The sequence below is a fragment of the Gobius niger genome (genome assembly GCF_951799975.1).
Source record: "Gobius niger genome assembly, chromosome: 4".
NCBI lineage: Eukaryota > Metazoa > Chordata > Actinopteri > Gobiiformes > Gobiidae > Gobius > Gobius niger.
This window is the reverse complement of record NC_136855.1, coordinates 34,875,633-34,903,590: the sequence shown is the minus strand read 5'-3', so window position 1 is coordinate 34,903,590 and position 27,958 is coordinate 34,875,633. Positions and strand designations below refer to the sequence as shown.

Sequence of the window (27,958 nt, the reverse complement as noted above, 5' to 3'; positions counted from 1 at the left end):
TTGCATGACATCAAGGCCCTTTACAAAATAGTTTTTTCTAGTAATAGAATAAATTTGTTGTGTCCTTTTGAATATGTAAAATCAGACATTTGTGAAAAAAAGAATGTTTTTTGGCACTGGGCAACTCACCCCAAAGCTGTTTTACTATTGTAGAGGTTTTAATTTCAACCATTCAAATATTAATTTCAATTAAACATGAATTAATTGTTGAGCCGTTCTTCCAAATAACAACATCATTATCTGGTAGACGATTTACCCCCCACCTCTGACAGGGCCCCCACAGACTTAAGAAGCGGCCCTGGCTTCAGTCCTCTACAGTGCGAGAGAGCGGCGTGCGGGCCCCTCAGGTCCTCATGGTGACGATGGGCACCACTATGACCAGCAGCAGCGTGCACGTGGCGGCGGCGATGAGCGCGGCCAGTTTGCAGGCCCGCGCCCTCCGCAGGTCGGCCTGTTTCCGCCGCAGCAGGGAGTCGAACCCGGGGGTGTACACGTCCTCCAGCCAGTACTCCAGGTGGGCCGGGTCCAGCGCCGACGTCCCCTGGAACAGAGACAGAACGCAGTGGAAGTAAAGGCTCTAGTTTCGGGACGCATTCACTCGAAGGAGACGTTTGAATGACGCTGAAATCGACTGACTGTTGTTTACGCACTTTTACCACACAGGCCTGATTCTAGCTATTTTAACCCCCCCTAGATCTCATCCATTAAAACGTAAAGGTTTGAAGAAAATCCAAGAAGGTTAAGTTAGTTGCCATAAAAATACATTTTCCATGGAATCATCGCATAGGCCAAATAGGACACATTAATGGAGAACTCCATACCTCATGAGGGTTATGGACCACCTTTTTTTGTTATAGCTGGTGATCTGTCTTACAAGGCCCATTTTAGGCTTAATTTGAAGCTCATGAATTTAAGAAGTTTTCTATTTATAATGTGCACACTAATTCCATGTCAGAGCGTCCCAGTAATGCAGTCTGTGAAGAGCATTTGCAATTGAACATTCTTCTGATGTTCACTAATAAAGGCAAGATAAGTTTATTTGTAGAGCACAATTCATACACGAGGCAATTCAAAGTGCTTCACAGTTGCAAAAAATTACAAGAAATCAATCCATAAAACATCAGCATAAACATTTATTAATTAGTGAGTGCAGATAAAATACTTTCAGTGTAATATGCACGGGTAAAAATAACTGTTTTCAGCCTGGATTTGAACATTGACAGAGGTTTTAGCTTTAGCCTCACCGTGTTTAGTCCTGACTCTGAGAACCACCAGGAGACACCTCCCCGAAGTTCTCAGGGCTCAAGATGGTTCATACGGTCGATCTGATATCTGATATTCATACGGCTCTAACATGTCAGAAATGTACTTTAGTGCAGTACATGAAAAGACTTGTAGCAGAGCTGTTTTAAATTCTATTCTCTGAGTGACAGGAAGCCAGGGCAGAGACCGGAGCACTGGACTAATATGGTCGTATTTCCTGGTTCTTGTCAGAACTCCAGCAGCAGCGATCTGGATGTTCTACAGCTCTGACAGTGAGCAGCCGTTACAGTAGTCTAACCTGCTGGAGACAAATACATGGATTAGTCTCTCTAAGTCTGGTTTCGACATTATTCCTCTAATCTTAGCAATGTTTTTCATACGGTAAAAAGCTGCTGATGTTATTGCTTTGATGTGGCTGTTGAAGTTCAGGTCTGAGTCCATGATTACTCCTAGATTTCTAACCTTATTTTTTGGGGGAGACTCGAGGTGACTGGTAACACTGTCTCTTTGAGTCTATGAGCCAAAAACAATGATCTCAGTTTTGTCTGAGTTTAGTTGGAGAAAGTTGTTTTGCATCCACAAACTGATAAATGGTCTGATATTTGAAAACTGAACGACACAAACACCTTGACTAATGTACCGGAAATGTTATATTACCGTATTCCTCATCATGTCAAATTTCATTGCAATGCTTCACATTATGTGACCACATCATCAATTTTTCATTGGCATATTGTGTCTGAAACTTGGCCCAAAAAAGTTTTGGGGGATCCTGGGACCAAACGGGAACAAATTGGGACAAAAGGTCCCAACGGGTAATGGCCCGAGGTTTATTCCAGTGAAAAATAATAGTAACAAAAGAGAGCAAACACCTGGTACATTTCCTTTGTCCTCCAAGAACACCTTACTTTGAGGATCCATTATTTGGAAAGTGATCAATAAAATGTACTATTTCTTAACATTTTTGTGTTTCAATAAAGCGAAAAAACACTAAAATCACGAGTAATTTTTACCTTCTTTTTAATCCGAAATAATTCCAAGTTCATCCTTAGTGAACACAGCTCTATACCGTGCTTTATTCAGGCTTTTACAGCTGCTTTATATCCCTTATTATTCTGTGGTATAAATTAAAATTATGTATGTTTCTGGAAAATATTTTGTTTGGTGATTTTATAAAAGAGGGCACACTGTGTAACTTTTTAGTCTATACTGTTGCCATCAACACAAAACATGTTCCCAATGACCAGCTCAACACAAAAAAGGCTATTACTGCAGTGGGTAATCAAAGAGTGGATTTGGATGAGAACAACATTTAGTCGACATCGCCATGGAGACGAGCTGGAGATGTACCCACTCCCGGTAAAGTCATGTATTAGGAGAGGTGAGCAAAAAGCACATTTGTTTGTACATTTATGAGGTATCTTTCAATGGTGACACATCTGTCATAAAATAAATGTAATAAAATAAAATAAATTTTACGCGGTGTGGCTTTAACAATTACAAAAATACTACAAAAAAGTTAAGGAACAACCAATACAAAAACAAGATAACAAGGATAACAGGCTTTGATGCCTGGTGGGTTCTGAAATGGTGCTGAAGAAAGCTACTTAGTTGTTAAATGCAAACTAGCTTTAGCAATAATCTGGTGCAATATGTCTCTATGAGCTTAAAGAGACTAGATGCTAGTTGGTCATTTTATGCTCACTACTGCCACCTCAGGTCTTACGCGTAACTGCAGCTTCTATATTAAGCTTGTGCATTAAGGCAATTCGGACCTGAATTTACAACTTTCTGAGTGACAGTGCAGGATTTTTGAGGCAGTTGTGGTGAACAGGTTCATTCTACACATTAGGACATGGGGAGGAAAATACTTAGTTTTAACATTTTTAAACTCTGTATAGTCCCTTTAATGTCTCTGTCCTTAAATAAAGATATAAAGAAACTAAAGCTCAAATGACAAAAATAAATAAAAAGAAAATGACTGGGGACCCAAAGATTACCATGCAAAAACAATCTGTGACCCCCACAGTAAAAAACAATGAGTAATATCTTTAGTTTTACTTTATACTTTTTCTTTATCAAGCCAAAAAACAAAACAAAGAAAAACTCAAAATTACTCAAAAAGTTGAGCAATGCGTACTTACATTGCTTACTTTGTTATTTGATCTCATTTCAGAAACCCTTGTGTTCTCAATGAAGAATCAGATTAAATACACATAAATATTTTTAGTCTTTTAAATATGGAATTGATCTGATCTCCAGCTCAGCGCTCGCAACCTCGTGAGCTCCACCTGCTGACCCACTGTTCAATAAAATCAGTGAACATCATCTTTCAGTTTTAAGATAGAGATAATGTAGCGTCTGAAAAAAAAAAATGTCTCAGCTAAATAAACAGTATTGTATTATTTTGTGAACCCTATTGAGCACTGCAGTTTTCACTACATTATTTGGTATGTTTCCTGGAATAAAAAATGTTGCAAATAAAATAAGGGAGTCGTGAAAACTAAGATATTTAAGGAGAAAACTATAGGCCAAGATATCAACATTGACCATTGTGTAATAATGGTTGTTTTTACTCACCATGATATTTCCTTTAGAATATTCTCCCTAACATGGCGTGAAGTCAGAACTGTGCGGATCAAATCAAATGCTCTTGGTGCGGACAGTCAGCTGGGAAGGTCCCTCACCTGTAAGTCCAGAGGTTTGTGCTGCTTGCTCCTCTGCTCGGCGTGCCTGGCGTACCCCTCGGCTGCGCTCCAGGACGGGTGCAGGCGGGTGCTGTCCAGCCGCAGCTCGGAGTACACCGGGCTGCTCTTCACGGCGGGGTCCAGGTCCGCGTACACGGGGGGGTTCTGCAGGTGCTGCTTTCGGGACGGGGTGTAGGGCTGAGGGGTGAACTCGGCGGGGCCTCTGCCGGCGCGGGACAGGTCGTACTGACGCTCCTGCTGCACCTGCAACATTCAGACACAGCACTTTTCATCTACAGCGTGTTCAGAAAGTGTTTTTCTTTTTGTTTGATGTGGAAACAACCTTGGGCTTTCCCTGCAGTAACTTGAGCTTCCCTTTATCAGCGAACACACAGGAGCACTGGGGATGCTCTCATCAGGGCTGGGGGCGGCTGCTTTGACGTCAGCTAACGATCAATGCCCATATGTGGCACAGTAGAAGGACAAATGTCTCTTGTTTCTGTCCCTCTGGAGCCACCATAGGTCTCCCTATGAATCATAGTTTCTTTTTAGAGACATACAACGCCTACACTAGTTTTATTTCCCTTACACGCTCACGTTTTACGTCACTGCCACAGGATATGGTGCAGCACGTACAAATCCCACTTTCCCACAGACTTTATGAAAAATGTTATTATTATTTAAAGCAATGTGTTAATTATTGAGCATAGCGGGATTATTATCAATGAATGAAAGGACTAATTATTGCAGCCAAATGAATTGAAGCGCACTGACTGCAATAAAACAATGAAACGTCAGCTGTTATTTGTGAAGAAATGTTCAGCTGCGTTGACTCATCGAACTCTGAGTATTTATCGATTTGTTTGTCCAACCTTTTGTTCCATAAAGCTTCAGAGAAATATCCCAATTAAAACTGTGTGTTTTACGTCATGATTTATCACAAAATTATAATCCAAACTTGTATTTATTTATTTTTGAAAAGCCTATGAGTTAATGTTTTTTTGTTTGTTTGTTTTTTATTCCAGAAGCTCGGTGACTCCATTTGCTGATATATTAGTGTTGCATAAAGTTATTTTCAATGCAATTTAATTTTGTCACTTCATATGTTAGTGTTGTAGCCTACACTTTTCTGGCTTTTATACTACATACATTACAATCACCATTCCATGAACAACATAGTAGTTTCCAAAAGTTAGTGTTTTAATAGGCCTTATTTAAAGGCACACTGCGTAGCATTTTGGATTATACTGTTGCCATCATTACAAAACATGCTCCTAATGACCAGCTCGACACAGAAAATGCTATTTTTAAGTGGGTAATCAAAGAATGGATTTGGATGAGGACCTGACCTGTTTAAATCTCAAATTCTGCTGACTTTAGTCACATCTCCATGGAGACAAGCTGGAGACGCACCCACTCCCTGTAAAGTTATAGTAATGTCTTTGGAGAGCTGAGCCGCTCACGGCAAAGGCACATGTTTGTTTGTACATTTATGAGGTATTTTTCAATGATGAAAATATCTGTCGTAAAATAAATGTTTGTAGTTCAATATTATTTATTGGGTAAAATGTTACGCGGTGTGGCTTTAAAGGCACCCCAGCAACAGTGCTCTTGTATGCGCAGAAATACAGTATTTTAGTCATGTTAAGCTTTATTCTGGCCTGTAAAATAGCCTTTGAATACCTCAATCTTGCAGCATCTAAATGTGTATTCATATTTATTTTTGCAACATGTTTTAATTACAAACAATAAAAGAGGAAGCCATGAAATTAAAATTTTAGCTGTGTCCAAACTCTTTCCTTACTTTTCAAACACATTTGTAGCAGGCCAGTTCTTCTTTTTCACCACAAATGTGTGAATTTACAATAAATATATATATATATATATAGAGAGAGAGAGGTCCCCTAGAGGTCATTAGCGCCACTACAGATGTCACAGGAAAGACAAAGGGAGAGAGGGATATTGTACATCCAATTACACAATGGAGATAGTTTTTTCACTCAAACTTGGCTGTAAACACTGCTAAAGTGGCGCTAGCCCACAGTTAGCTTTGCCCGTTAGCCTGTTAGCTTCTTCTTTGTGATTCCATTAGTGTGTATTGAGACCTCCGGGTTGGAGCTGGAAAGTTGCAAGGGTGGTTTTCTGGCCAGAGACACCAGGGGGAGATGAAAGACCCCCCAATCATCCCATCAGCACTTGTAATACCCCCAGAGGGACTACGGAAAGGATTTATCAAGGTCAACAAGTAACGTAGTTCTTCTTTAAACAACAAAAGCTGAATTGCTTTGATTACTACTTACTAATTACTGCACTTTTGACATTTTCTCAATGCGCTTCACAATGTCGTCACCAGAAATGGTTTTCACTTCACAGACTGAAAACTATTTCAGGAATGACCTTATGAAGTCCATTGAGAAAATGGTAAGAATAATTTGTGGCATTTTTGAATATTTTTTATAAAGAAAACATATTTTGATTTATTTCCCCCTTTTTTGTTTCCTACATAATCCCATGTGCTCATTCATAGTTCAATGTCTTCAATGAGAATCATGCAATAACAGAAAAGTGAATACATAACAACTGTTTCCAAACCTTTGACCGGTACTGTGTATTTTAGGATTTCTACAACTTTTTAATCTTTCTGTCTTTTATGCTTCTCCTGTCAACAACATACAAAAGCAACGTGTCTGAAACTTGAATAATACACGCTGTTGGACTGCACTGGCGAATAATAATGAGCAGCTGAAAGAGCGTGAGCTGCCCCGCCGCACGGCACTGTTCGGCCGCATGGATGATTTGTAGGAGTTGGTTAGTATTTTCATAAGAGCGCAGTGAGCGGCGAGGAGTGCGCCCTAACCCGCTCCATTGAGCATCCTCCACAAAGGTCATGTCACAGCAGTGTTTCAGAGCATCCCCCACACGCTGCCATTTCAACTGGCTTTAATGACACTAACAACAACAACAACCAGGCATCACTATGAGCTCGCCGCGCCCCGCCCTGCAAATAACACCGCGGATACATCAGACACGTTATATGCCAATTTCACTAGAATAACATGCTTTTTGTCCATCTTTCTTTGTAAAGTAGGCACTTCACTGGGGGAAAACTATGATTACAGTTTTTTCTTGAGACATTACTCATAGCACACACTATCCAAAAGTGAACACTTCGTGGCAGAATTGGAACACTGCTCCAACAAAACACAAACAGGTAGTGTTTTCATTCTTTTTCAACACAACCATCCATCCGTCCGTCAATCAATAGTTTTGTGTACCCCAATATCACAACAGGAGTTGCCTCACAGGACTGCACAAACATTGAAACAATGAACGAAAACAATAAACAAGGCAATTTAAAGTTCAGGCCAATGAAGTATCCAGGCAAACATAATGTCCAAATAAACATCGGCAGAAGGTGGTGTTGAGCCTCAGGGGCGTCCTCCCCTTAGACTCTCTGACACGGCGAGGAAAAACTCAAAAACCTAGTGGGAGAAAAGAGAAACCTTGGGGAGAACCACAGGAGAGATCGCCTCCCATGGAAGCACAAGTTATAGATAGAACCAGGGCCATAAATATTGAGAGAAATGTTCCTTGGGAAAAGCTTGTGAATCACTGAAAGTGGTTCCTCGACCCACCACTGCTATACAGTCAAGTACTGCCCTCAGCAATTCTGTAGATTAGAATCATTTATTTATATTATCTCGGAGGGAAAGGTCTTTTATATCAAAGATACTCACTCAGTAGGGCTGTGCAATTAATCAAAATTCGATTACAATTTCGATTATTACACTAAACGATTACAAAATTAGCATAATAGGAAAAAAAAAATATCAATCAATCAATATTTTTTTTTTTTTGCAAAGCAGACTTTCATTATTATTATTTTCCCTTCGCATTTCATGTTCCATGGCTCATGCTTTTGACTGACATAAAAACAAACAGTGCTGTGTGATGATGTCATCAGCACTGCTCAGTTTACTTGCGCAGGTGTGAGGGCTGGCCAGCAGGGGGCAGGTGTGAAACAGAGACCTGTCCATAATCGAGGCAAACTTGAAAACATTTGTACTTTTATGACTGTTCAGAAAACAGAAAATATTCAGCTTCGTTTTTGTATTAATAAATATATAAATAAAACAAAGACTTTTTTTTAAAGGCAACAAATAATCGTGATTTCAATTATGACTAAAATAATCGTGATTAATATTTTTTCAATAATCGAGCAGTCCTAAGTCTTAGTCACCTTTTTTGAGTGTTAATAAAGAAAATAGAGTCTAATGTTTAGGGAGAGGTGTTTTATATTTCAGAAACAGTGTCTCATTTGAGAAAAAAAGTGTTCCACATTACTGACAGTTTTAGCTTTAAATCATACAACAAAGCGGGAGTGTCCACTCTCTGTGAAAAGGACAACTGGACGATTCTCGGGGCAAGTGTCTAGTTGTGTGATTGAGATTGATCTTTATTAAGTTTTTTCCAGGAGTTGTGTTTTGTGCATTGACGCAGGTACAGTATAAGCCATACGTCAATGCACATGACGCATTTATGTGCATTGATGCGCACATTGTCAGCTCATCCCCATCTAACGGGATCAGAACTCCCCCACCACCTGCTGATGTCACGAGTGATGATCCTTTAGCTTCACAATCATACACATAATTCATTTTTCTTTTTTTTTTGCTTTTAGCTGGCAGACAGCCTGAAAGCATAAAATAGGACCTTGAGGCAAAAAAACAGGAGATATATCTCTTTACAGCTGAAAGATGAGTCACAACAATCTAGTCTAATTAGCAAATCGCACAGGCGGATAATTTGTCCTCTGCGGAGAACAAATTATCCCATCTCCATGAGGTCTGATGATGTAAGCCTGTCGTCTACTTTAGACCTCGACAAACATGTCCCGAAATACATGACAATCTTTTAGCGGTTCATCGGGCAGTGTCTTCTCCAATGTTAATGCTCATGAGTGTGTTTAAGGTGTGCACAGTGCACATGATTAAGGAAAAATATTAAATAGTTTGTGTCAAGAAATGGAAGTCGTCCAAGAGCATTATGAGAGAGGACTGGAGTTTGAAATGCAGTGATTTTGAGTTGCTTCATTGCAGAACTACATTGCTGATCTAATTCAAACATTTCAAATTACAATTACATGTTTGTTCAGTTTTAGTCGAAGCACGACAGAGCCAGAATAGACAAGGACAATGCTTTGGATGAGACCCAGAGTTTGAGCTGGTGCCGAGGCCACAGTTTGCTGTTTATGCTGAAGGATTCTGCTCTTGGTTATTTTTAGCCGCATTCACTCAAGCCCTGTGTGTTTAGCCGGTATAGATAAGAGGAGACAGTATCTGGGAGCTGCACAGCCCCACAGCTTGGAGGTGTTTGCATAGCTTATAATGGAAATATATATTAGACCGGGTTATGTTTTAGGGTATGATATGCAAGGTTTAGTTTGTGTCCTCTATTTGGGGGATCACATTCCATTTTCTCTCAAGTTTTGGGGTAAATGGATCTGGAACATATCCAACATACAGTACATACAAGAACACTTTTTTATGCGGTTTTCTTTTGTTTCAAGACTATTTACATGGATGATTCTCACTGAAGGCATTATTTATGAATGAACACACATGGGATTATTAAAAAATAAAGTTGAAATGGATTTTTCAAAATAGCCCCGCCTTTTGCTTTGATTTCTGCTTTGCACTTTTTTAACTCAATGGGCTTCACCATGAAGTCACCAGAAATGGTTTTCACTTCACAGACTGTTTCAGGGATGACTTTATGAAGCTCATTGAGAAAATGCAAAGAATAAAGGGTGAAACATATTTTGAGTCATTTCTAGTTTGTTTCCTACATACTCCCATTGTGTTAATTCACAGTTTAATGTCTTCAATGAGAATCATACAATGTAAATAGTGCTGAGTGTAGTGTGTCATCATTGTAGAGATTTTCACATACGCATCATTGGTTGTATGTGTCTCCTTTTATTGTTTTTTTATGACCAGAGAGCAGTGAACAGAATTGTCCATTGGGATGAATAAAGTTGTTTTGATTGGATTGATTGATTGATTGATTGATTGATTGATTGATTGATTGATTGATTGATTGATTGATTGATTGATTGATTGATTGATTGATTGATTCATCCTGAACTGAGTTTGAGACGTTTCACGAAGGCCGTCTGGAGTCTGGACCACTCCTCGTACTTGTGGCCAGTGGTTAAATCGACTTTGCTTGTGTATTTTGACTTTTGACATTTTGACTAAAAAAGCCAGAAGCTTCTGAAGATGGGATGAAACTCAACAATATCTGAACATCTCTACTACAATCGATAACTGGAACGTCAGTGGCGCAGTTGGTAGAGCGGGTCGTCTCATGATCGGGTCCCAGCTCCTGAAGATGCATGATGTCGTTGTGTCCTTGTTGCCTGGCCTGCCAAACTACATGCTTTTTCATAGATATTTCAAAGACATATAGTCTGGGAGTCAGCATGATCTCGACGATCTCCTAGTGGGCGTAATTGACAGACGGCATCAACCAATCAGAGCAACGCGCGATACGTCGCAGCAACAAGCGGCAAGAAGCCTTTCCAAAAACGTCCTTATTTTCGAGGAACGCTTCGAACGCTGTTTCTTGCTCCGGTTTTAGAGATTTAAAACGAAAGAGCAGAAGAAAACATCATATCACTCGCCACGCACGGCAATCTCTATTGGAAGAGTGTGGTGACGGCTTCCGCGTCTTGGGGGAATGAAGTCCCGCCTCTCGGTGCGTGATTGGACCGATGTGGGTAAAATTGTGAAATGATAGGCTGCGAGGAGCTGTCCAGACGGTTCTTCTTTTGAACAGAAAGGAGGAGTGTCTGGCAGGCCAGGCAAGTGTCCTTGGGCAAGACACTTCACCCACCTTGCCTCCAGTGTCTGTGTACATTAGCGTATGAAACAGAGTGTGAATGGGTTCCTTGACTGTTTCTTCTTCTTAGGGATTATTCCGGCGGTTTGCCACCAAATGTTAGGGCATTACCGGCACCTACTGTTCCAAGGATGGGTCAAACGGTAAGCTCACACTCTAACATCCCCAATGGCCGCTTGTAGCAGAAATTCACGCCGACGACGCTATGGGCCGACACTGGCCGCCATTGCTGTAGTACCTCCATATAGTGGCGGCAGAACAAGCTAGTTTTACATTGCATAGCATTGGACTTTAAACACGTTCTAAACAACTGTAAAGCCTGGTGCCTATTTTTGTTAAACTTTCTACAACTAGATATTGCTCCTGTGATAACGCTGGCACAATTAAAGGGACCAGGATGCTTTTCGCAAGAACAGTTTTAGAAATCTCGTATACTAATGAGGGCTGGACTGTTAGCATTGGAACTGCCTATGACTGCCGAGTCTACAGTGAAGATCCAGCCCTTATGCCCTTTTTATGAACACGCTTCATCAGAGCTGGGGCGTAGCTGTTTTGTCAAACGGAGGAGTGAGTAATGACGGTCTGTTATGTCTATGTTTGGCCCCAATGAAGGTAGAAAATCCATTTAACTCCTGGATGACGGAGAGTGTGTAATGTGAGTATTCTGGTCAGTGTTTTAGCCTGAAGTATAATTAGGTCTATTAAAAGCTGCAATATTTGGGGCACGAATCGCAAGACAAATATCAAATATCTTGTCGCTTGGTTATCAAACATTTAGTGGGTTTATTCCATTTGGAAATGGGAAATCTGTTTTTCTGTTAGTTCAACATGTTCTGAGCCAGTTCCTAAAAGTGTGTATTTAGTGTGTTAGTGGCACAAAGAGTCTGTATTAGTTTTTATGGTAGATTGTCATTGACAACTCGCCCCAACTATTAAAGCCCCTGTACCTGTTTTTTTCTCCCATTTTCAGTTTAAGCTGTTACCCGCCGTCCAAACTCATTCCTAGCTTAACAAATGCCGCCCGAAAATCAATTCACGGCTGTTTCATAACTTCTGGAGGCACTGCAAAGCTTCACTTTCCCGGTGATGCTAACAACAACTGGCTTGCTAACACTTCCTGGTTTTCGCTACATAAGAAAGTTCATTAGTGTATTAGTTTAATACATACAGGCCTTTTCTTTTTTTCATAAATGTCTGTGAACACCACATACTGTAACGGAACAAAACAGATTTGAATTTACGGCGAGGAAATAAAGGGTACGACCCCTTTAATACAGAATTAACCCCTCATACCATCTCATTTTACATTACCTGTGTATGTTTTGTACAGCAACATGTGAATCGTGATGCTTTTTGTCAGATTCTTGGCGATGCCCACCCTACAATAAACAAACAAGCCGATGTAAGTAGCCGGGTGTGCGAGTGCGCTGTGAAATAACAGTGGGGCATGTGGTGACGACAGCTGACTCAGTGCGGATGACTGTGTTCGCATTTAGTTTCCAAACTTCTGAGAAAGACAAACAAACAGGCTGTGCGTCTGTAGCAGGGCTCTCTATACCGCCGTTATTGGCCGCAGACTGAGCGGGATACGGCACTTCTCATTGCAGATGACACGTTCAATTTATGTTTTGTAGAATTGTACTACACAAATATGAATGCCATTGAGGGAACACTTTATGATGAGGCAAACCAATGAAGCATTTACAAACACAAGATAAACCTGTACTTGATTTAAATAGTTCACAACTATTTTAGTAATCCATTAACCGTTTCAGAGCAGTCAAATAGAGCAAAAATGACATAAAAAATGTGTATGTTTGATGAAAAAGTATTTTAAAGTAAGGTATGTAGTGTCCTATAAACATTTGTTTACTCCATCATCATGTCCTCAAGCAGCATCACTTTGGCTTTATGTGAAAAAAGTTAGAAAATATTACAATTTTCCTTTCACCTTCCACGCGATTATTCATCATTCATCATTCATCATAAAAATTAAACATAATTGTTAGTTGCAGCCCAACATGAACTGATGACTTATACTTTGTGTGTTATTTGCAAACCTTAAGCTAACAATGAACAGCCATAATTGTAAAGCTTTTTTTTTAAAGATGCATTATGTAACATTTATGATTATGCTGTTGCCAATACAAAACCTGCTCCTAATGAGCAGCACGACACAGAAAATGCTATTTGTGCTGTGGGTAATCAAAGAAAGGATTTGGATGAGGGCCTAACCTGTTTGAATCTTATATTTGGCTGCCTTTAGTCAATGTCTCCATGGAGACGAGCTGGAGATGTATTACTCCCAGTGATGCTACAATCAGGTCTGAGGAGAGTTTAAGTTTTAGGTCTTTAATAAAATATCTGTAATAAAATAAATGCTTGTATCTTATTCTAATTATTGTGTGTAAGGCAAAGCTCATTTCAAACAAATAGCCCATCTACAAAAGTTAATAATGAACTACTAAAAGAACAATGAATTGAGTCATGATAATGTATATATCACAAATACTTATTTATAGATTCTAAGTTGTATGTCACTTGAATAGATGTACCATAATTGATTGACTGCGGTATTCTTCCGCAGTCAATTATTGGTTTTCATGTTCTTTATTATTATTCCTCTTCCATCTTTTTCCCGATTTTCTAGAGCTTTCAGCACCTTCATGCTTTGTGCAATTTATGCAAGTTATGCATCAAAATGTTCCGCATGTTGAGGAGAAGGGTGTTATTACTTTTGGGACTTCTGCAACTTACGGTTTTACCGCAATCGGCCAAAATGCTTTTCTGCACTTTATTCTGCATTTTATGCAATTTCTGCACTTTGTGCATGTTCAGCTTCTGCAACTTGTGGGTTTTGAGAAAAAATTGGCCTTCTGCAGTTTTCCAGTTTTTTTTATACGAGAGTTTGACATTTTTGCATTGGTGTGTATGGGGGAATCCAGCCAATGGGGAGACTCCAGGCCTTTCAGCCATTTGTGCAGCTTCTGCCATTGAGGCACTGAGGCCATTTCAACAGTTTGACCAGTTTATGGAATAGAAAAGTTTATGCAATATTAACAATTTATGCAAATTAACCACTTTATGCATTTTAAACCGTTTATGCAACTTAAGAGTTTATGCCATTTAGGATTTATGAATTTGAAAGAGCTTATGCAATTTACCCTCCGAGATCGGGTGAGGAGCTCAGTTACCCGGGAGGAGCTCGGAGTAGAGTCGCTTCTCCTCCACGTCGAAAGGAGCCAGCTGAGGTGGCTCGGGCATCTGTTCCGGATGCCTCCTGGTCGCCTCCCGCGGGAGGTGTTCCAGGCATGTCCTAGTGGGACAAGGCCTCGTGGAAGGCCCAGGACACGGTGGTGGGACTATGTCTCCGAGCTGGCCTGGTGTCGCCTCGGGGTCCCCCCAGAACAGCTGGAGGAGGTGTGTGTGGATCGGGAAGTTTGGGCATCTCTGCTGAGACTGCTGCCCCCGCGACCCGGCCCCGGATAAAGCGGAAGAAAATGGATGGATGGATTATGCAATTTACATAATTTATGCAAATTAACCCATTCATGCATTTTACCACTTTATGCAGTTTATACAGTTTATGCAACATGACATTTTATGCATTTTACCAGTTTATGCAAAATATATATTGCAAATTAAGCAATTTATGGAATTTAAACAGTTTATGCATTCGCATATAAAGCAGAATAATGCAATTTAATAGGGATTTTCGCATATAACCAATTTATGAACAGTTTATGCAATAAACTGTAAAGGGGCGACAGTGGCACAGATGGTAGAGCGGGTCGTCTCATGATCGGAAGGTCAGGGGTTCGAATCCCACCTCCTGAAAGTGCACATTGGCGTTGTGTCCTTGGGCAAGACACTTCACCCACATTGCCCCCAGTGTCTGGGTACATTGGTGTATGAATGGGTGAGTGAATCCTTGCTGTAAAGCGCTTTGAGTGCCTAATGTAGGTTATGAATTTTAAAGAGCTTATGCAATTTACATAATTTATGCAAATTAAGTTTATTCACCTTATTCCGGAGGCTCGCGTGGGCACCGCCGAATTGTGCCTGCCCCTTTTCTCCTATCAGTTAACATGGGGCTGGAAAGGTCCACATAAAATCAGTCACTACATGAAAACAAAGCCGTTTTTCGGCCGCGCAGAGAAACGGTGCAGTGTTGACTGCAAACATTGGACATTTTACACAAATCAATCGACTAAACATTAGATTTGAGCGGAGAATATTTTCACTCGTTCTCCGTTTAAATGAACGGGCTTCGCGCTCGACCGGAAGTGTCTGGACAACGGAAGTGCCGAGACAAAGCAAAAAGAGGTAAAAGTGGGCGGGGCGGAATAAGGTGAATACAGTTTATGCAACATGACATTTTATGCATTTTACCAGTTTATGCAAATTAGATTATGCAAATTAGGCAATTTATGCAATTTGAACATTTTATGCAATTTCTGCATTTGCTTCCCGCAATTCCGCAGTCAATCGCAATGGCGCAGCCATTGCATTTCTAGTTGTAAAGCATTTTTCAAGTTTTGGAAATATTTCTGAAGGCACTGCATCTACAAATAGGTCAAACTTACGAAGTTGACAAGTGACGTATATATCACATATGACTAAGGCATAAAAACATTCTCCAAACTTATTGCACGTTTTGAAATGTAAAATACTAAATATAATAAGGACTGAGAGACTGGGCTGGTCAGGATTGGCCTGGCGCGCCCTTGCCCTCCGTTAATGGGTGGTCACAGTGAGTCATTTATCTGCCCAACAAATTACAAAACTAAAAGTGTCACATCATTTAGAATCTATCTTCACTTCACTTTACGCCCTAGTTCACACATCTCATAAAATCAACAAACACCAAATGAGTGTCAACCTTCATTGAAACGGTGTTACAGGGACGAGTGAGGGCACCAGTGTCTTAAAGCACAATCTAACCCAAATGTTTTTTTCTCTCACCTCTCTGCTGATGCGCGGCCGCTCCGTGCAGTACACCGCTGTGCTCCAGTCCTGGGCCGGCTCCTGGTTCAGGGAGCGAGACGACCTCCTCATCAGACTGTTCTTCAGGGCCTTCACCCCAAGGCTCTCCCCAGTGTTGCTCCATACAGCCTGTGGGCTATTCCAGTCCACCAAAGTCCTGGAGTGTCCAGTGGTGTGTCCAGTGGTGTGTCCAGTGGTGTGTCCAGTGGTGTGTCCACTGCTGTGTCCACCACTGTGCCCACTATTATGTCCACTGTTGTGCCCACCAGACTGTCCACTGTTGTGCCCACCAGGCTGTCCACTGGTGTGTCCATTGGAGTGTCCAGCGGAGTTCCCATAAGGGTGTGCATTGGCGTGTCCACTAACATGTCCTGTTTTTTTACCACTTATGTGTCCGTTGGGGTGTCCACTGGTCGGTCCAGTCTGGTGTCCAGTTGTGTGGCACTGAAAGGCCTTGGGGGAGGGTGTAGTGTCTGACAGCACGGGGACAGGGTCAGTCCCTTTGCCGTGCTCTGGTTTGTGGACCTTGTGGTCCAGCTGATTGAGTTTGGACAAGAGTTGGGTGATTTCAGAGCGAACACCGGACAGAGACTCCAGCTTCTTCTCAATCTCGCCGATCCTCAGCACCAGTCTGTGCACATTGGTTTTGAGCTCGTCATCACTGTTGTCCAGAGAATGGAACAGGCTGTCCAGTCTGGACTTAGCCAGGCGCACGGTGCTGCGCTCAGGGGAGCTGTCGGCGTCAGACCTCAGAGTGAGCTGGGACAGAGAGCCGTTACTGTTGTAGCAGGACTGGACCATGTTCAGAGAGTCACACACACTCATGTCGTCTAAGAAGCGGAATATGTCACTGATGTCATCACTGATCATCTCCGAGTCAGTGCGGCTGAAGCTCTTCAGCCTCCTGGGCTCACTGCCCTTCTCTGTCTGTGTGCTCACATTGGAGCTGGGCTCTCCTCTCTGAAAGCCTCTGCTGACAGTTCTGCTGTCAAACCATGGGGCCTCGTCCTTTCTCTCCATGTGTTCAGGTCCACTGGTCAGTGGCAGCGGGGCTTGGGCTTTGTTGGTCAGAGCAGGTGAGGCAGCTTTAGTGGACTCTCGGTCCCCGTTCATCACGGCTGTGTTTCTGAGGGGTCTCTTGTTGGTTATGGGCCTGCTGGGTGGAGTCGGCACATACTCCGTGTTGAGGCTGAAGCTCTTGACAGGCCGGGGTGGTCGGTTTGGTTTGGTGCTGACCATGTGGGTGTTCTCTGGTGCTCTGTCTGTGAACCTGCAGGTGCTCACAGCCTCAGACACGGTGCTGGGTCCAAAGTAGGTGGAGGCCTGTAGGTCATCCAGACTCTCGTGCTTGGCACGTTGTCGCTCTTCCAATGGGGAGTTGAAGCCTTGCTCCATGTAAGGATTGGTGCAGGGCAGCTCGAAACTGTGATTGAAGAATACAACAGGTTTTTGGAGTTCCCTCTGGTGGCCGCCTTCAGTACACTCACTGGACTGTCTGATCACCTGCAACAGCATAGAGACACTAAGTTTAATAAAGACATAAATATCAATTAACTTTTTTACATTTACTTCTGCTGCTAAAGACAGTTTGAGCTCTGCAGTAGAGTGAACGTGTGGAACAGTTTGAGGCACTCACCTTTGGGGTGAAAGCAGACATGTTGTGAAAATCTTCCTTGAAGATATTCCTCTTGTGGACACAGGAGCGAAGGGGCTCTGGTTGGGGGCCCGACTGTGAGAGAGACTCCTGCTCTGTGCTGGTTTCACTGTCAGCCTCCATGGGGAAGTACGTACTCTGCATCTCACAGGAGCGGCCCATGGTCCCGGGGCCATAGAGGGGCAAGGGGTGGAGTTTATCCAGAGAAGCTGCTCTACACTTCAAGTCCTTGTTAACTTTGAGCAGAAAGTTGGGGTCAGTGGCAGGGATGAAGTGATGAGGGCTGTTGTCAGTCACTGGTTTGGAGCTCTGGGCAGGGAGGGGAAGGCAGTCTGACCCTCCCACAGAGTGGTTCTTGTGGAAGGGGGCTCGGGCTATAGGCAACCTCTCTTTTGCTGGGCTTCCGTTCTGAATGATATTGAACATGGATGCAATATCCACAGCCAATTGAAGCTTTTTGGAATAGGGGTCCGGCGAAGAGCAGCACATCCTATCTCTGAACAGAGATGCAGGGAAGGAGGGGTCCAGGCTGGCAGTGTGGAAGAGCAGACTGCGCAGTTTGGCCAGGTGCACCAGGTCGAAACGCGAACACAGCCAGCGACACAGCTCTGGGTGGGAAGCTGTCTGGTGTTTGGACTTGAGCTCAGACAGGATCTGGCTGAGGACCACAGGGTACTCCCCAGGGTATTCCCGAGTGTGCTCCATGACTGTGGACACCTGCCAAACACAGAGTTAGTTAGAACCTCAATCACACAGAATCCTGACAGTAGACACACAGACAGGTATCCCTCTTCCGGACAGCTCTAACTCCCAGATCAGAAATGTAGACGACAAAGCTATAATCTTAGACATGCATTTGTATCACCTAAATGACATGTTTTTTGGAGCTATCTGCACCTGCACTATCTGCGGAGCCCTCCTTACACGCGCAGACGCACGCACAAACGAGCCTTCTCGGATGCATCAATCATCAATCCGAGTCCTGCACCTTAGACACTCACCTGATCGGCTAACGGGACAGCACGGCGTTCATTTGAGGAGAATCAGGTAGGGGGAAAAAGCGCACAGCTGGAGCAGACTGCGCGCACACGCTGCAGCACGCGCGCACTGACGGTATTTGAACAGCACCCATTTATAGGTTACTGTATCCAAGCAGCATCCGGGCAGAGGCAGGTGAAGGCTTCTCCTGCCCTCTCGGATGCGCGTGATCGGATGAGTTCGTTTTGCCGCCTGCTGGATGGCCCCTGGAGCGTCCTGGCCCGAGGAATGTGCCGTCCCCGGGAGTGCGCCTGGCTGGCCCCTCCTTTGAGCCTCCGCTGTGCGCTCAGAGGCAGCTGCGGCTGGAAAAGACTGAACACTTCTGAAAACCACGGGTCAAACCGATACAAGACGCCATCGTACATCCGGTTTTGCCTTTCGGAATAAACGTGACGCGCGGTTTTGCTCCAGAATCCAACAAAAAAGACGAGACACGTGATTGAAATACTATTTTCCTCAGAGATCGCTTGTGTCCCGAGGTAGAGGAGCTGCTGGACGTCTGCACATGTCTCAACAGAGACCATGGGTAGAGCTCATGGAACGTGGTATTAGCTGATATCCGGTTAGAGTGGCTGCTCTTTTGTTACTGCTGCTGTGACGTCAGCCAAAACATACCCGCACAGAGAGCACTTCTGCTGCTACAGTTACACCTGAGCAAAAACTCACTTGTCCATCGGGGCACCATCTCCAATAGTAGTGAAAGTGGGACAGGTCACGTGATGCGGTGGGACGTGGAGGGACAGATATGAGAAAATAGATTTTAGATTACATGAAGATCATCAAGTGTTTCCTTTGCTATTTTTGCACATTTTATGCAAGGTTTTTTTTGTACTGTAATGTAGCTGTAATGCTTTTCAGTGACATTAAAAGGCTAAATTTTGGCCAGACCCATTAACCTGTTACCTTAGGGTTAGAGTTAGCAATTATACATATTCAATCCAACAGCCTATATGCCAGTGTGTCACTCATTTGAAAGCCAAGACCTTCCAGTTTCTAAAAAAATGTGTGAGATCCTTGTGAGTGAAACACAACCTACTTCACATTTGCCTTTCCTAACCCTAATCATAACCCTAATGACCCTAACCCTAGCCACCTAAGGGGTTCATGACTCGGAAAACTCGGAAGCACTGGAGGATTATTTGTCATTCTTTATGTATGTCTAAAAGTGGGATATTATCTAAATAGGTGGGACAAAGGTCTAAATGGCTGTGCAGTGTTACCACAAGAGGGACTGGTGGTCACCGTACCTGTCTAACATAGTCCATATTCTGCTGTACACTGCACGGACGCATGGACTGTTTAATGAGCCATGGGTGTGTGTGATCATCAGAAATAAAAATCCAGACACATGTATGTTCCAAAAAAAATTCCGTTGCTTTTTATTTCGAGTTTGACATGACCAATAACCATGAAGTAGACAGGTTGAGTGGTTGCGCTTTGATCCGTATGAGTTTGACATTATGAATACCCCATGCAGTTTCCAGTCTTACGTTGCACTTCTGTTTGAGATGTGTTTCAGCGATCGAGTTGAACGAGGTCATTTTTGGAGTGTTCAGAGGTGGGTACGCCGTCACTCAAATACGGCCACTTGAGTAGCTTTGGAAGAAATTGTACTTTTAAGAGTAGTTTTTATCACAACATACTTTTGAACTTGACTTAGTTGGTTGGATTATGTCACTACAAAAAATGCCAACTCAGTACTTGTATTTCCACCCTAAATATCGTACTCTCAACTACTCTGGAGTAACTAGTTGGATGACCACTTTCTACTTTACTTACTAGCATTCTTTGTGGGATCACATGCTACAAAACAAATGTAATTAGACGGCTGAATGACTGAATGGTTGGATAATTATCTAAATTAGCTTTTGCACAATGCTGGTTGCACTTTACATATGTATTTTTCACATTACTTTTTAAGTGCCAGTTTTTAAAAAATTCTGAGTACAATGCACCCATATTCAGCTCTGTGTACTTTGAATGCATTGAATGACAAATTAAGTCGCTCTATCATTTCAACACATAGATACAGTTTGAACATAATACAGCAAATTACGACTAAAAAAGGAATAGGCAGAAGACACGCTTATTTTAGCCTGTTCTATTCTGCTCCACATTGTCAACTTATCCGTATGACAGCTTTTCATGTGTTTTCTTCTAGTTGGTTTGATGGGATAATACTTGGTAAGAACTAATCATATATTAACGATGTCAGTCAAGTAGCATTTTTACAAAGAAAAGCTTCAAGAAAAGCTGAAAAGAATGTTGTGTAAAATATGAGTGAGATATGAAGAGGGAGACCCTGATTTGCTCATGCCCCTCGTCTAGTCTACCCCGTCATATGCCGCTTCCTGTGCCCAAGGATCATAATTGTCAAAAATAAACATCAACACAAATGTCAACACTTTGTTCCACGTTCGATGAAAAAATACTCTGACCTGTCATATGCACTTCAAGTAAAATTAAATAACCTACGTGGAGTCATTTGGCAATTCTACCCACCTCTGGAGCTCACCAAAGGTCAATGACAGTAAACAAGAGCTTAGCACCGCATTATGCTTGGATAAAAAAAAAGGAAAAAAAAAAACATACTTGCTACAAAGTGACCTGGGGTTATTTCAGCACCATGGACATGGATATAATACATGAAGTGGTAGTGAAGAAACAGAGACGTGTGCAAAAATCGTACAGTAACAAGAGGAATACAATAGAAAAAAAAGTCACTTATTAAATAATATACAAAAAAAATAATAACTAAGACACTGAATTCCACAGAAGTGAAATGAGTCACATGATAGCACCATAAATGCGCACACTCAACACTCACTCACAAAGAGCTGAGGTTCACTGTCCCATTCAGGCAGAGGTGGGTAGTACAGTTAACATATCGTTATCATTAATATTCATTTACTTTACTCTATATAAAAAAAATGTATATCTAGATTAGTTTAAATGTCTCAAATTGAGCATAGTACTTTCAATTTGAGTTGCTTCGACTAGTTAAGATTTAGTTGGGTATTTGACCTACATTATTTCACTTGTTCTGAGATGTTTCTGACAATTCATTACATTTTGTCTTTATTTAAAGGAAATAAGGAGTTTAAAAATGTTAAAACTAAGTATTTTCCTCCCTCTACATGTTCCAGCCATGTCCTAATGTGTAGAATGAGCTCTGACCTGTTCACCACAACTGCCTCTAAAATCCTGCACTGTCACTCAGAAAGGTGTTAATTTGGGTCCGAAGTGCCATCATGCACGAGCTTAATATAGAAGCTGCAGTTACACATAAGACCTGAGGTGGCAGTAGTGAGCATAAAATTACCAACTTGCATCTAGCCCCTTTGATTTTTTGATTTTGATTGATTGAATATTTTATTTCGAGCTACACAAAACAGACACAAAGGTTGATTTATCTGCCAATGGGGTAAGATTACCTTACAGCAAGTATAAAATGTCTTCAAACAAGCAAAGATTCATATTCTCAATTTAAGCCATTTAAACCCATGCTTAAAAATTTACTTAAAAGTTCTACTTACATAAAAAAAAAAGTGTTGAATGGGAAAATACAAAGCTTAAGTAAAGTCAACATTAAATAATGGAGCATGTTTAATTTACTTTTCTAGTAACTTTAAAAGAAAATGTATTTCTATAGGTAGTATTAGCACACAACACTTCCATAAAACTTTACTTCCTGTGCGCAGCCTATTGCAGACAATAATTCATTCAATTCTTAGTGTTTTTTTTATCGTTTTTGGCGCTCACTTGAGGAGAAACTGTTATTTACTCCGACTTTTTGTCTGCTCTACCCACCTCTGCGTATGAGCATCTCCCTGGAGGACAGCTCAACAGATACTGTAATACAGGACAAAAAAATACAAGTTGAATTTAAATACATAATGATATTTTTTCTGACTTGAATGAAATGAGTGCTTTCAGTGACCCTAAAGCGATGAAGGCGGAAAGAGAGAACATCACACTATCAATAAATTCAACAGTATTCTTTTGAGTGCAGCCTGCTCCGTACTGACTGCTCTGACCAGAAAAGATCACTTAAAGTAACACTTTGTTGACTTGAGATAAAGCCTCTCGGAAAGCTGTTTTGTCGAAATTCTATTCATTGAAATAAATCTGGTGTACCTGCTGTTTACAGTCAAGTGTTACAAATGTATACACTTAATAACCATGGTCTTTTTTTCATGCTGTAGCAACAAAACACTCCATTAAGGCAGCAAATGGACTTTAGCTATAATTCAAAAGTCCATGGTAAAATTGTGAGACTTTTGATATCATGGTTATTACAGATGATCACGCCTCGCATTTCACACAGGGAGAGAGTTTTGAATTCCATCATTTTGGCATGAAAAATAACATGTTTTTGGCGACTTATTTTAAAAGCCAGGACCCGCTCCAGAGTAAGCTTTGAGCTGCGCCTCCCTCCCCGCTCTGGTAGGTTTGTGTGACTCCAGTCGTGAACTATTCTGCCGTTTGTCACACAGAGTTGGTAAAGCTTGGTCCTCGTGGCCCCCGCACAAAAAACAGGAAAAAGGAGAAATATTTATATGTATAACTGACTGATGCAGATGTAAAAGCCTCTGAAGAGTGTGCATCGCTGTTTCAAAGTCACAACCTGTGTGTGTCAAAAGACGAGACACTCTTCCAGTCAGCTAAAACTACGCTACTCCCTTGGCTTTTACTGCATTATTCCTGCATCCCGTGAAAATTGACAATGCAGTAGCAGCTGCAGATCAGTACAGAGTGTTACTTTAAACAGGTAAAGTGCTGAAAGTGGCCATCTCAGGAGCAGGCAGCCTGGTGTGAAATGTGCACTGTTTCAAATATAGTTTTTCATTACACAAATGCATATGTTACAGTAATGCACAAAGAGTTAAATTTCTTTATGTGACGAACATGTTCGTCCACTGAGTGCATAGACACTGCCCAAACCAGACCTAGACTGGTGGCTTTAAATAACTCAATACAATTGAGTTGACTACATTTTCATCTAAAGGCAGGCAGCGGTGAGCGAGGAGAAGGAAATGCACTAGTTAAACCCTACATAGAACATTGTGTGAATACTTCAAAAACCTCCTCACTCACATTTTTTGGTGCATAGCAAAGTTCTGGCCATATTCAAGTTTCCAGTAAAACTTTGAGCGTTTCAAACATACAAGTGTCACCACCTACAGTCATTGAGAGGAGAATTCAAATACTGCTAAGGAGCCGGAGCTTTGGTCATTCGGCGGTGAGCTGGGATTTGCTGGCGTAAAAGTCCCGGCAGGTTTGGCAGCAGCGCTGGTACCACCTCATGTCCTGGCACAGGTTCTTCTCACGCACCACGCGGCAGTACACCGTCCACTGGTCGCCCACGCACTTGTACGTCAGGGCAGCTGTCAGAGGGGAAGGGGACAGGGGAGTCAGACAACCAAACACAATACTGAATAAAAAGGCGATTCTTGTACCTCATTCAAAGGACCCCACCAGTGCCCAAAACAGAAACTCAATCCCACACTGTGAGAAGGATGAGAGCTTATGAAATGTATACTGAATCTTAATTTTAATGACAAACATTGTAAACCTAATCACAAACGCCATGGATATCTGTATTCTGTCCAAATTAGACAAAGAAGTATCTTTGGAATCGCCGATAAATGGTCACATTCCAGAGAGGAAACAAAGAGGAAAACTCATCAATTACTCCTCAGCAACTTGAACAAATGCTAAACGATGTATTTTCTCGCAAAAAATAAAGATGCAGAGACATGGAAAGGAACAGAGTGTGCCCAAATTTGTAACTGTTATATAAAATGCCGATTTTTCACTTCGATGGACAATGTGCTGTGAAAAACTTTCAGCCATGCCTCCTCGTGTGATATCCTAGTATCGCGGGGATATCACACGCATCGCAGCTCCCTTACAGAACCGAACATGCCACTGGAACCCCCCAATAATAAGAATGTACCTCATTCAAAACAACGTGTGACGTTTTACTCATAAATTTAGATATAAAATGTAACAATTCCTACATGTATATAAGCTAAACACTGATTCAAAGTAGCAGATTCAATCAAATACAGATTAAGTTAATATCACACTCACTCACTCAGGCAAACTCCACGATAACTGCTGTATAGACAACCCTTGGGAGCCCCACCCATGTCTCTGTGGACCCCCTCGAGGCCCAGACCTCTTTTTGGGAACCACTGCCCTCGAGGGAAAAGGAACTAATGCAAACACCGTGTTGAGTGCAGTCACTGACCGAGCCTGGGAGAGGTGATGGTGTTCACGTTGACCTTTTGGTTGCAGGTGTCCAGGTGACATGGTCTGTAGGCCGGGGGTCTGTGCACCACCGGACACTCGTCTCCATGGCGACCTGTCACTCTGTGCATGCACTGCACCACCCTGGACTGAAGGCCTTTCCCACAGGAGGACGAGCACTAGACCGGGAGACCAAGAAGTTTAACCGGCATGTCCTTTCTTCTAATAAAATACATTCTATTCTCACAGGAGCATAAGGGTTAGGAATATAAATAAAAAAAATCATTAAAAATTATTGAAATTCTATAGTTGTGTGCTTTCACCTTGGACCAGTCTCCGGTCTTCCACTCGTAGCACTTGGAGTGATCCTCGCAGGGCTCCTGATGGGGCGGCCGGGACAGAGGGTCACACAGGGCCTGGGGGTTTGTGCACAGGACTGTCCTGGTGCGAACGCCCTCCCCACAGTCGGACGAACACTGCAGACAAAAATAAATGGAAAAAAAAAAACTAAATAGGACTTTGCTGCTAAAGCACAATCCTCTGTACCAGCTTTTTGATGGTGAAAGACTGAACTTATTTTTTTGCAGGAATATGCTATTTTGGGGTGTTCTTAGACACATCTTAATGACTATCGCACACCATCTTGGCTTGAAAATGCTATGTTGATCTGAAACAGCTTTTTTCCAGTCTTAGATTTTGTAAAGGCCACATCACCCAGAGTCCGCACACAAGAGAGTGACAAATCGAAAAGCAGCCACACTACACGAGCTGACTCCATGCTGTTCTGTCCTATCAGTTCTCTAAAATGGAAATTAAAAGTAGCATATTTACAGTGGATGTTATTAGCCTGTTTGCATTTGAAATATGGCTGGCAAAAGCGGCTCATTTTGTGCTGTTTGGCGTGATCAGGTTCAATGTGGCCATTGTCTCTTTATCTGTGCTGCCTTTATGACAGAGAAAAGAAAAGAAAGCTGCTGCTGCTTTCTGTATGTCGCTTCTGGGTTGGTAAAATAGCCCACGCTTGTCCTGTGCTTGTCCAAAATCAGCTTTCACTTCAAACATCTTTGATTTACTGAGACTGGGATTTAGTCACGCCTTTCTGCCGCACACATTACGCGCCAATCGAGTCGTTTGCCCTCCCACACTATGACACAAGAGCCGCTGCGACTTTCATCAACTAGTTACAACTCGGAAAGACTAAAAAGTACAGGAAAAAATGTCACTCCCTTTTTCCTCCATGTTTCTGTTAATTGTTGAATGGTCAGCTCACCTTGGACCACTCGGAGGCCTCCCACACGTTGAGGCAGAGGCGCCCCTCGCAGGCCTGCACCCCGGGAGGCTTGCCGCTCTGGCAGTACAGCTCTCTGGTGTGGATGAGAGTGCCGTTCTGCTGCTGGTACACACAGCCGACCTCCCTGCGCTGGATCCCCTTCCCACAGGTGACCGAGCAAGACCCCCACTCGCCTGTCACCCACCTGGAGAGGACAGCACCCACGTTAGAGACGTCAGATGAGAAAGAGATTCTGAATTTCAGAGAGACTCGGGGTCAAGGCAAGGCAGTGCAGGCTTAACTTAGCGCCATTTGGCTTTCATAACAAGTCAGTTTTCACCAGGAAACAAATAAATAGTCTAAAATAATCTAAGGTACAATAAGCTCCTCAGTTGCTTCTCTGAGTCAAGGTTACTTCATAGATTTATATAAAGGAATGTGTATCTGCAAAGGTACTTTTTTGGTAAAAAATATACACTTAAAGGCACACTGCGTAACATTTTGGTCTATACTGTTGCCATCAACACAAAACATGTTCCCAATGATCAGCTCGACACTGAAAATGCTATTTCTGCAGTGGGTAATAAAAGAATGGATTTGGATGAGAACCTAACCTGTTCAAATCTAAAATCCTGCTGACTTTAGTCACATCTCCATGGAGATGAGCTGGAGACGTATCCACTCCCGGTAAAGTTACAGTCATGTCATAGAGAGAGCTGAGCTGCTCAGAGCAAAAGCACATGTTTGTTTGTGCATTCATGAGGTATTTTTCAATCATGATAATATCTGTCATAAAATAAATGCTTGTATTTCAATTGTATTTATTGAGTAAAGTGTTACGCAGTGCGTCTTTAAAGCAGCATCTACAGATACAAAATGCTCAACTCTTATGCTTACCAGTATTTACATTTTACAGAACCTTTTTAATCAAATTTCTTTTTAACTGGACCTCGAGTCTGCAATAACGGTTGATGATGATGAGCTTTCAGCTTAAAAAGACAGATTTGATATAGATTTTTCCCTCGATAATGATGGTTTATTCAAAAACAAAATAATATAATATCGATAGTAATGAGTCCTGGATGAATTATTGGGTGAGATGTCGTGTGTCTCACCTGTACTGACAGGGGTGCAAGTTGCAGGGCCGAACTTGAGGATGAGGCCTATTTTCAGGCTGGCAAAAGCTGTCGCTGACCACCTCCATGCTCTTATTGGCAATTCTCATACAGGACACCACCGTCCTCCGCTCCCCTACAACACGGGAAAAGTTTATGTAACACCTAATGCAACAATTAAGGATTAAACAATGAGGAGCCGTGCATTATACAGTTTAAATGCACGACGTGGAGTCCAGAGCACCACAATGTGCAGCGGAGTGGTGTTCCTCCATGCACTTTTTTCAACAGCGGTTTGTTATTGTGAAATATCATATCCCTGCTTTAGTGAGGGCAGTCCTATCTCTTCTGGACAGTCAGAGGCCAGCAGTCTGTTAACGCCACATTAGTCTCGGTTCAGCGTGCTTTGGCCAAGGCCAGAGGTCGTCCAAAAACGTATCCCTGGTCAGTCCGGATTGGCTCTGGCCTGGGCAGTGGAGAGTGAGACACTCGCCCAACAGGGCAGACCAGGCACTGGGCTGGGTAGGGGATGCCAGTGGAAACACCCCATTTGTAAATGTTTGGATGTGTTTGGTGCTAAGTGATTAAAAGAGAATGGCAACTGCTGTTTAATAAGAAGAGCAATATCCCAGAGACTTCCAAGTTTGCCGTTTGTCATAGTATGTAAAGTATAATTAATAAAAATGGTAGTTGTCATCATTCACTGTAATATCTGTCCATCATTTCCTTAAAGAAGTCTGTAGAAGTAAGTGAATTACTGACATTGCTTATTGCGCTGATGTTCATA

The 27,958-nt window shown here is 42.2% G+C and overlaps 2 protein-coding genes across 2 annotated transcripts in view; both read right to left on the bottom strand.

Annotated features, from left to right (window-relative positions):
- Nucleotides 1-18: 18 nt before the first annotated feature.
- On the bottom strand, nt 19-18,207 carry minar1 (membrane integral NOTCH2 associated receptor 1). Its single transcript, XM_079554684.1, has 4 exons — nt 17,476-18,207; nt 15,819-17,342; nt 3,951-4,214; nt 19-541 (listed from the first exon to the last, which is right to left on the bottom strand). The coding sequence occupies exons 1-4, from the start codon at nt 18,196-18,198 to the stop codon at nt 344-346; spliced, it is 2,709 nt and encodes a 902-aa protein (XP_079410810.1). The 5' UTR covers nt 18,199-18,207; the 3' UTR covers nt 19-343.
- Nucleotides 18,208-23,212: 5,005 nt separating this feature from the next.
- The window catches only part of adamts17 (ADAM metallopeptidase with thrombospondin type 1 motif, 17), a 31,224-nt gene continuing 26,478 nt past the window's right edge, over nt 23,213-27,958 (bottom strand). Inside the window, exons 19-23 of the mRNA XM_079554676.1 lie at nt 27,172-27,307; nt 26,057-26,261; nt 25,110-25,262; nt 24,788-24,965; nt 23,213-23,918 (exon numbers count right to left, since the gene is read on the bottom strand). Of these exons, the coding sequence (XP_079410802.1) occupies nt 23,764-23,918; nt 24,788-24,965; nt 25,110-25,262; nt 26,057-26,261; nt 27,172-27,307 (827 nt within the window). The 3' untranslated portion in view covers nt 23,213-23,763. The remainder of the gene's footprint in view (nt 23,919-24,787; nt 24,966-25,109; nt 25,263-26,056; nt 26,262-27,171; nt 27,308-27,958) is intronic.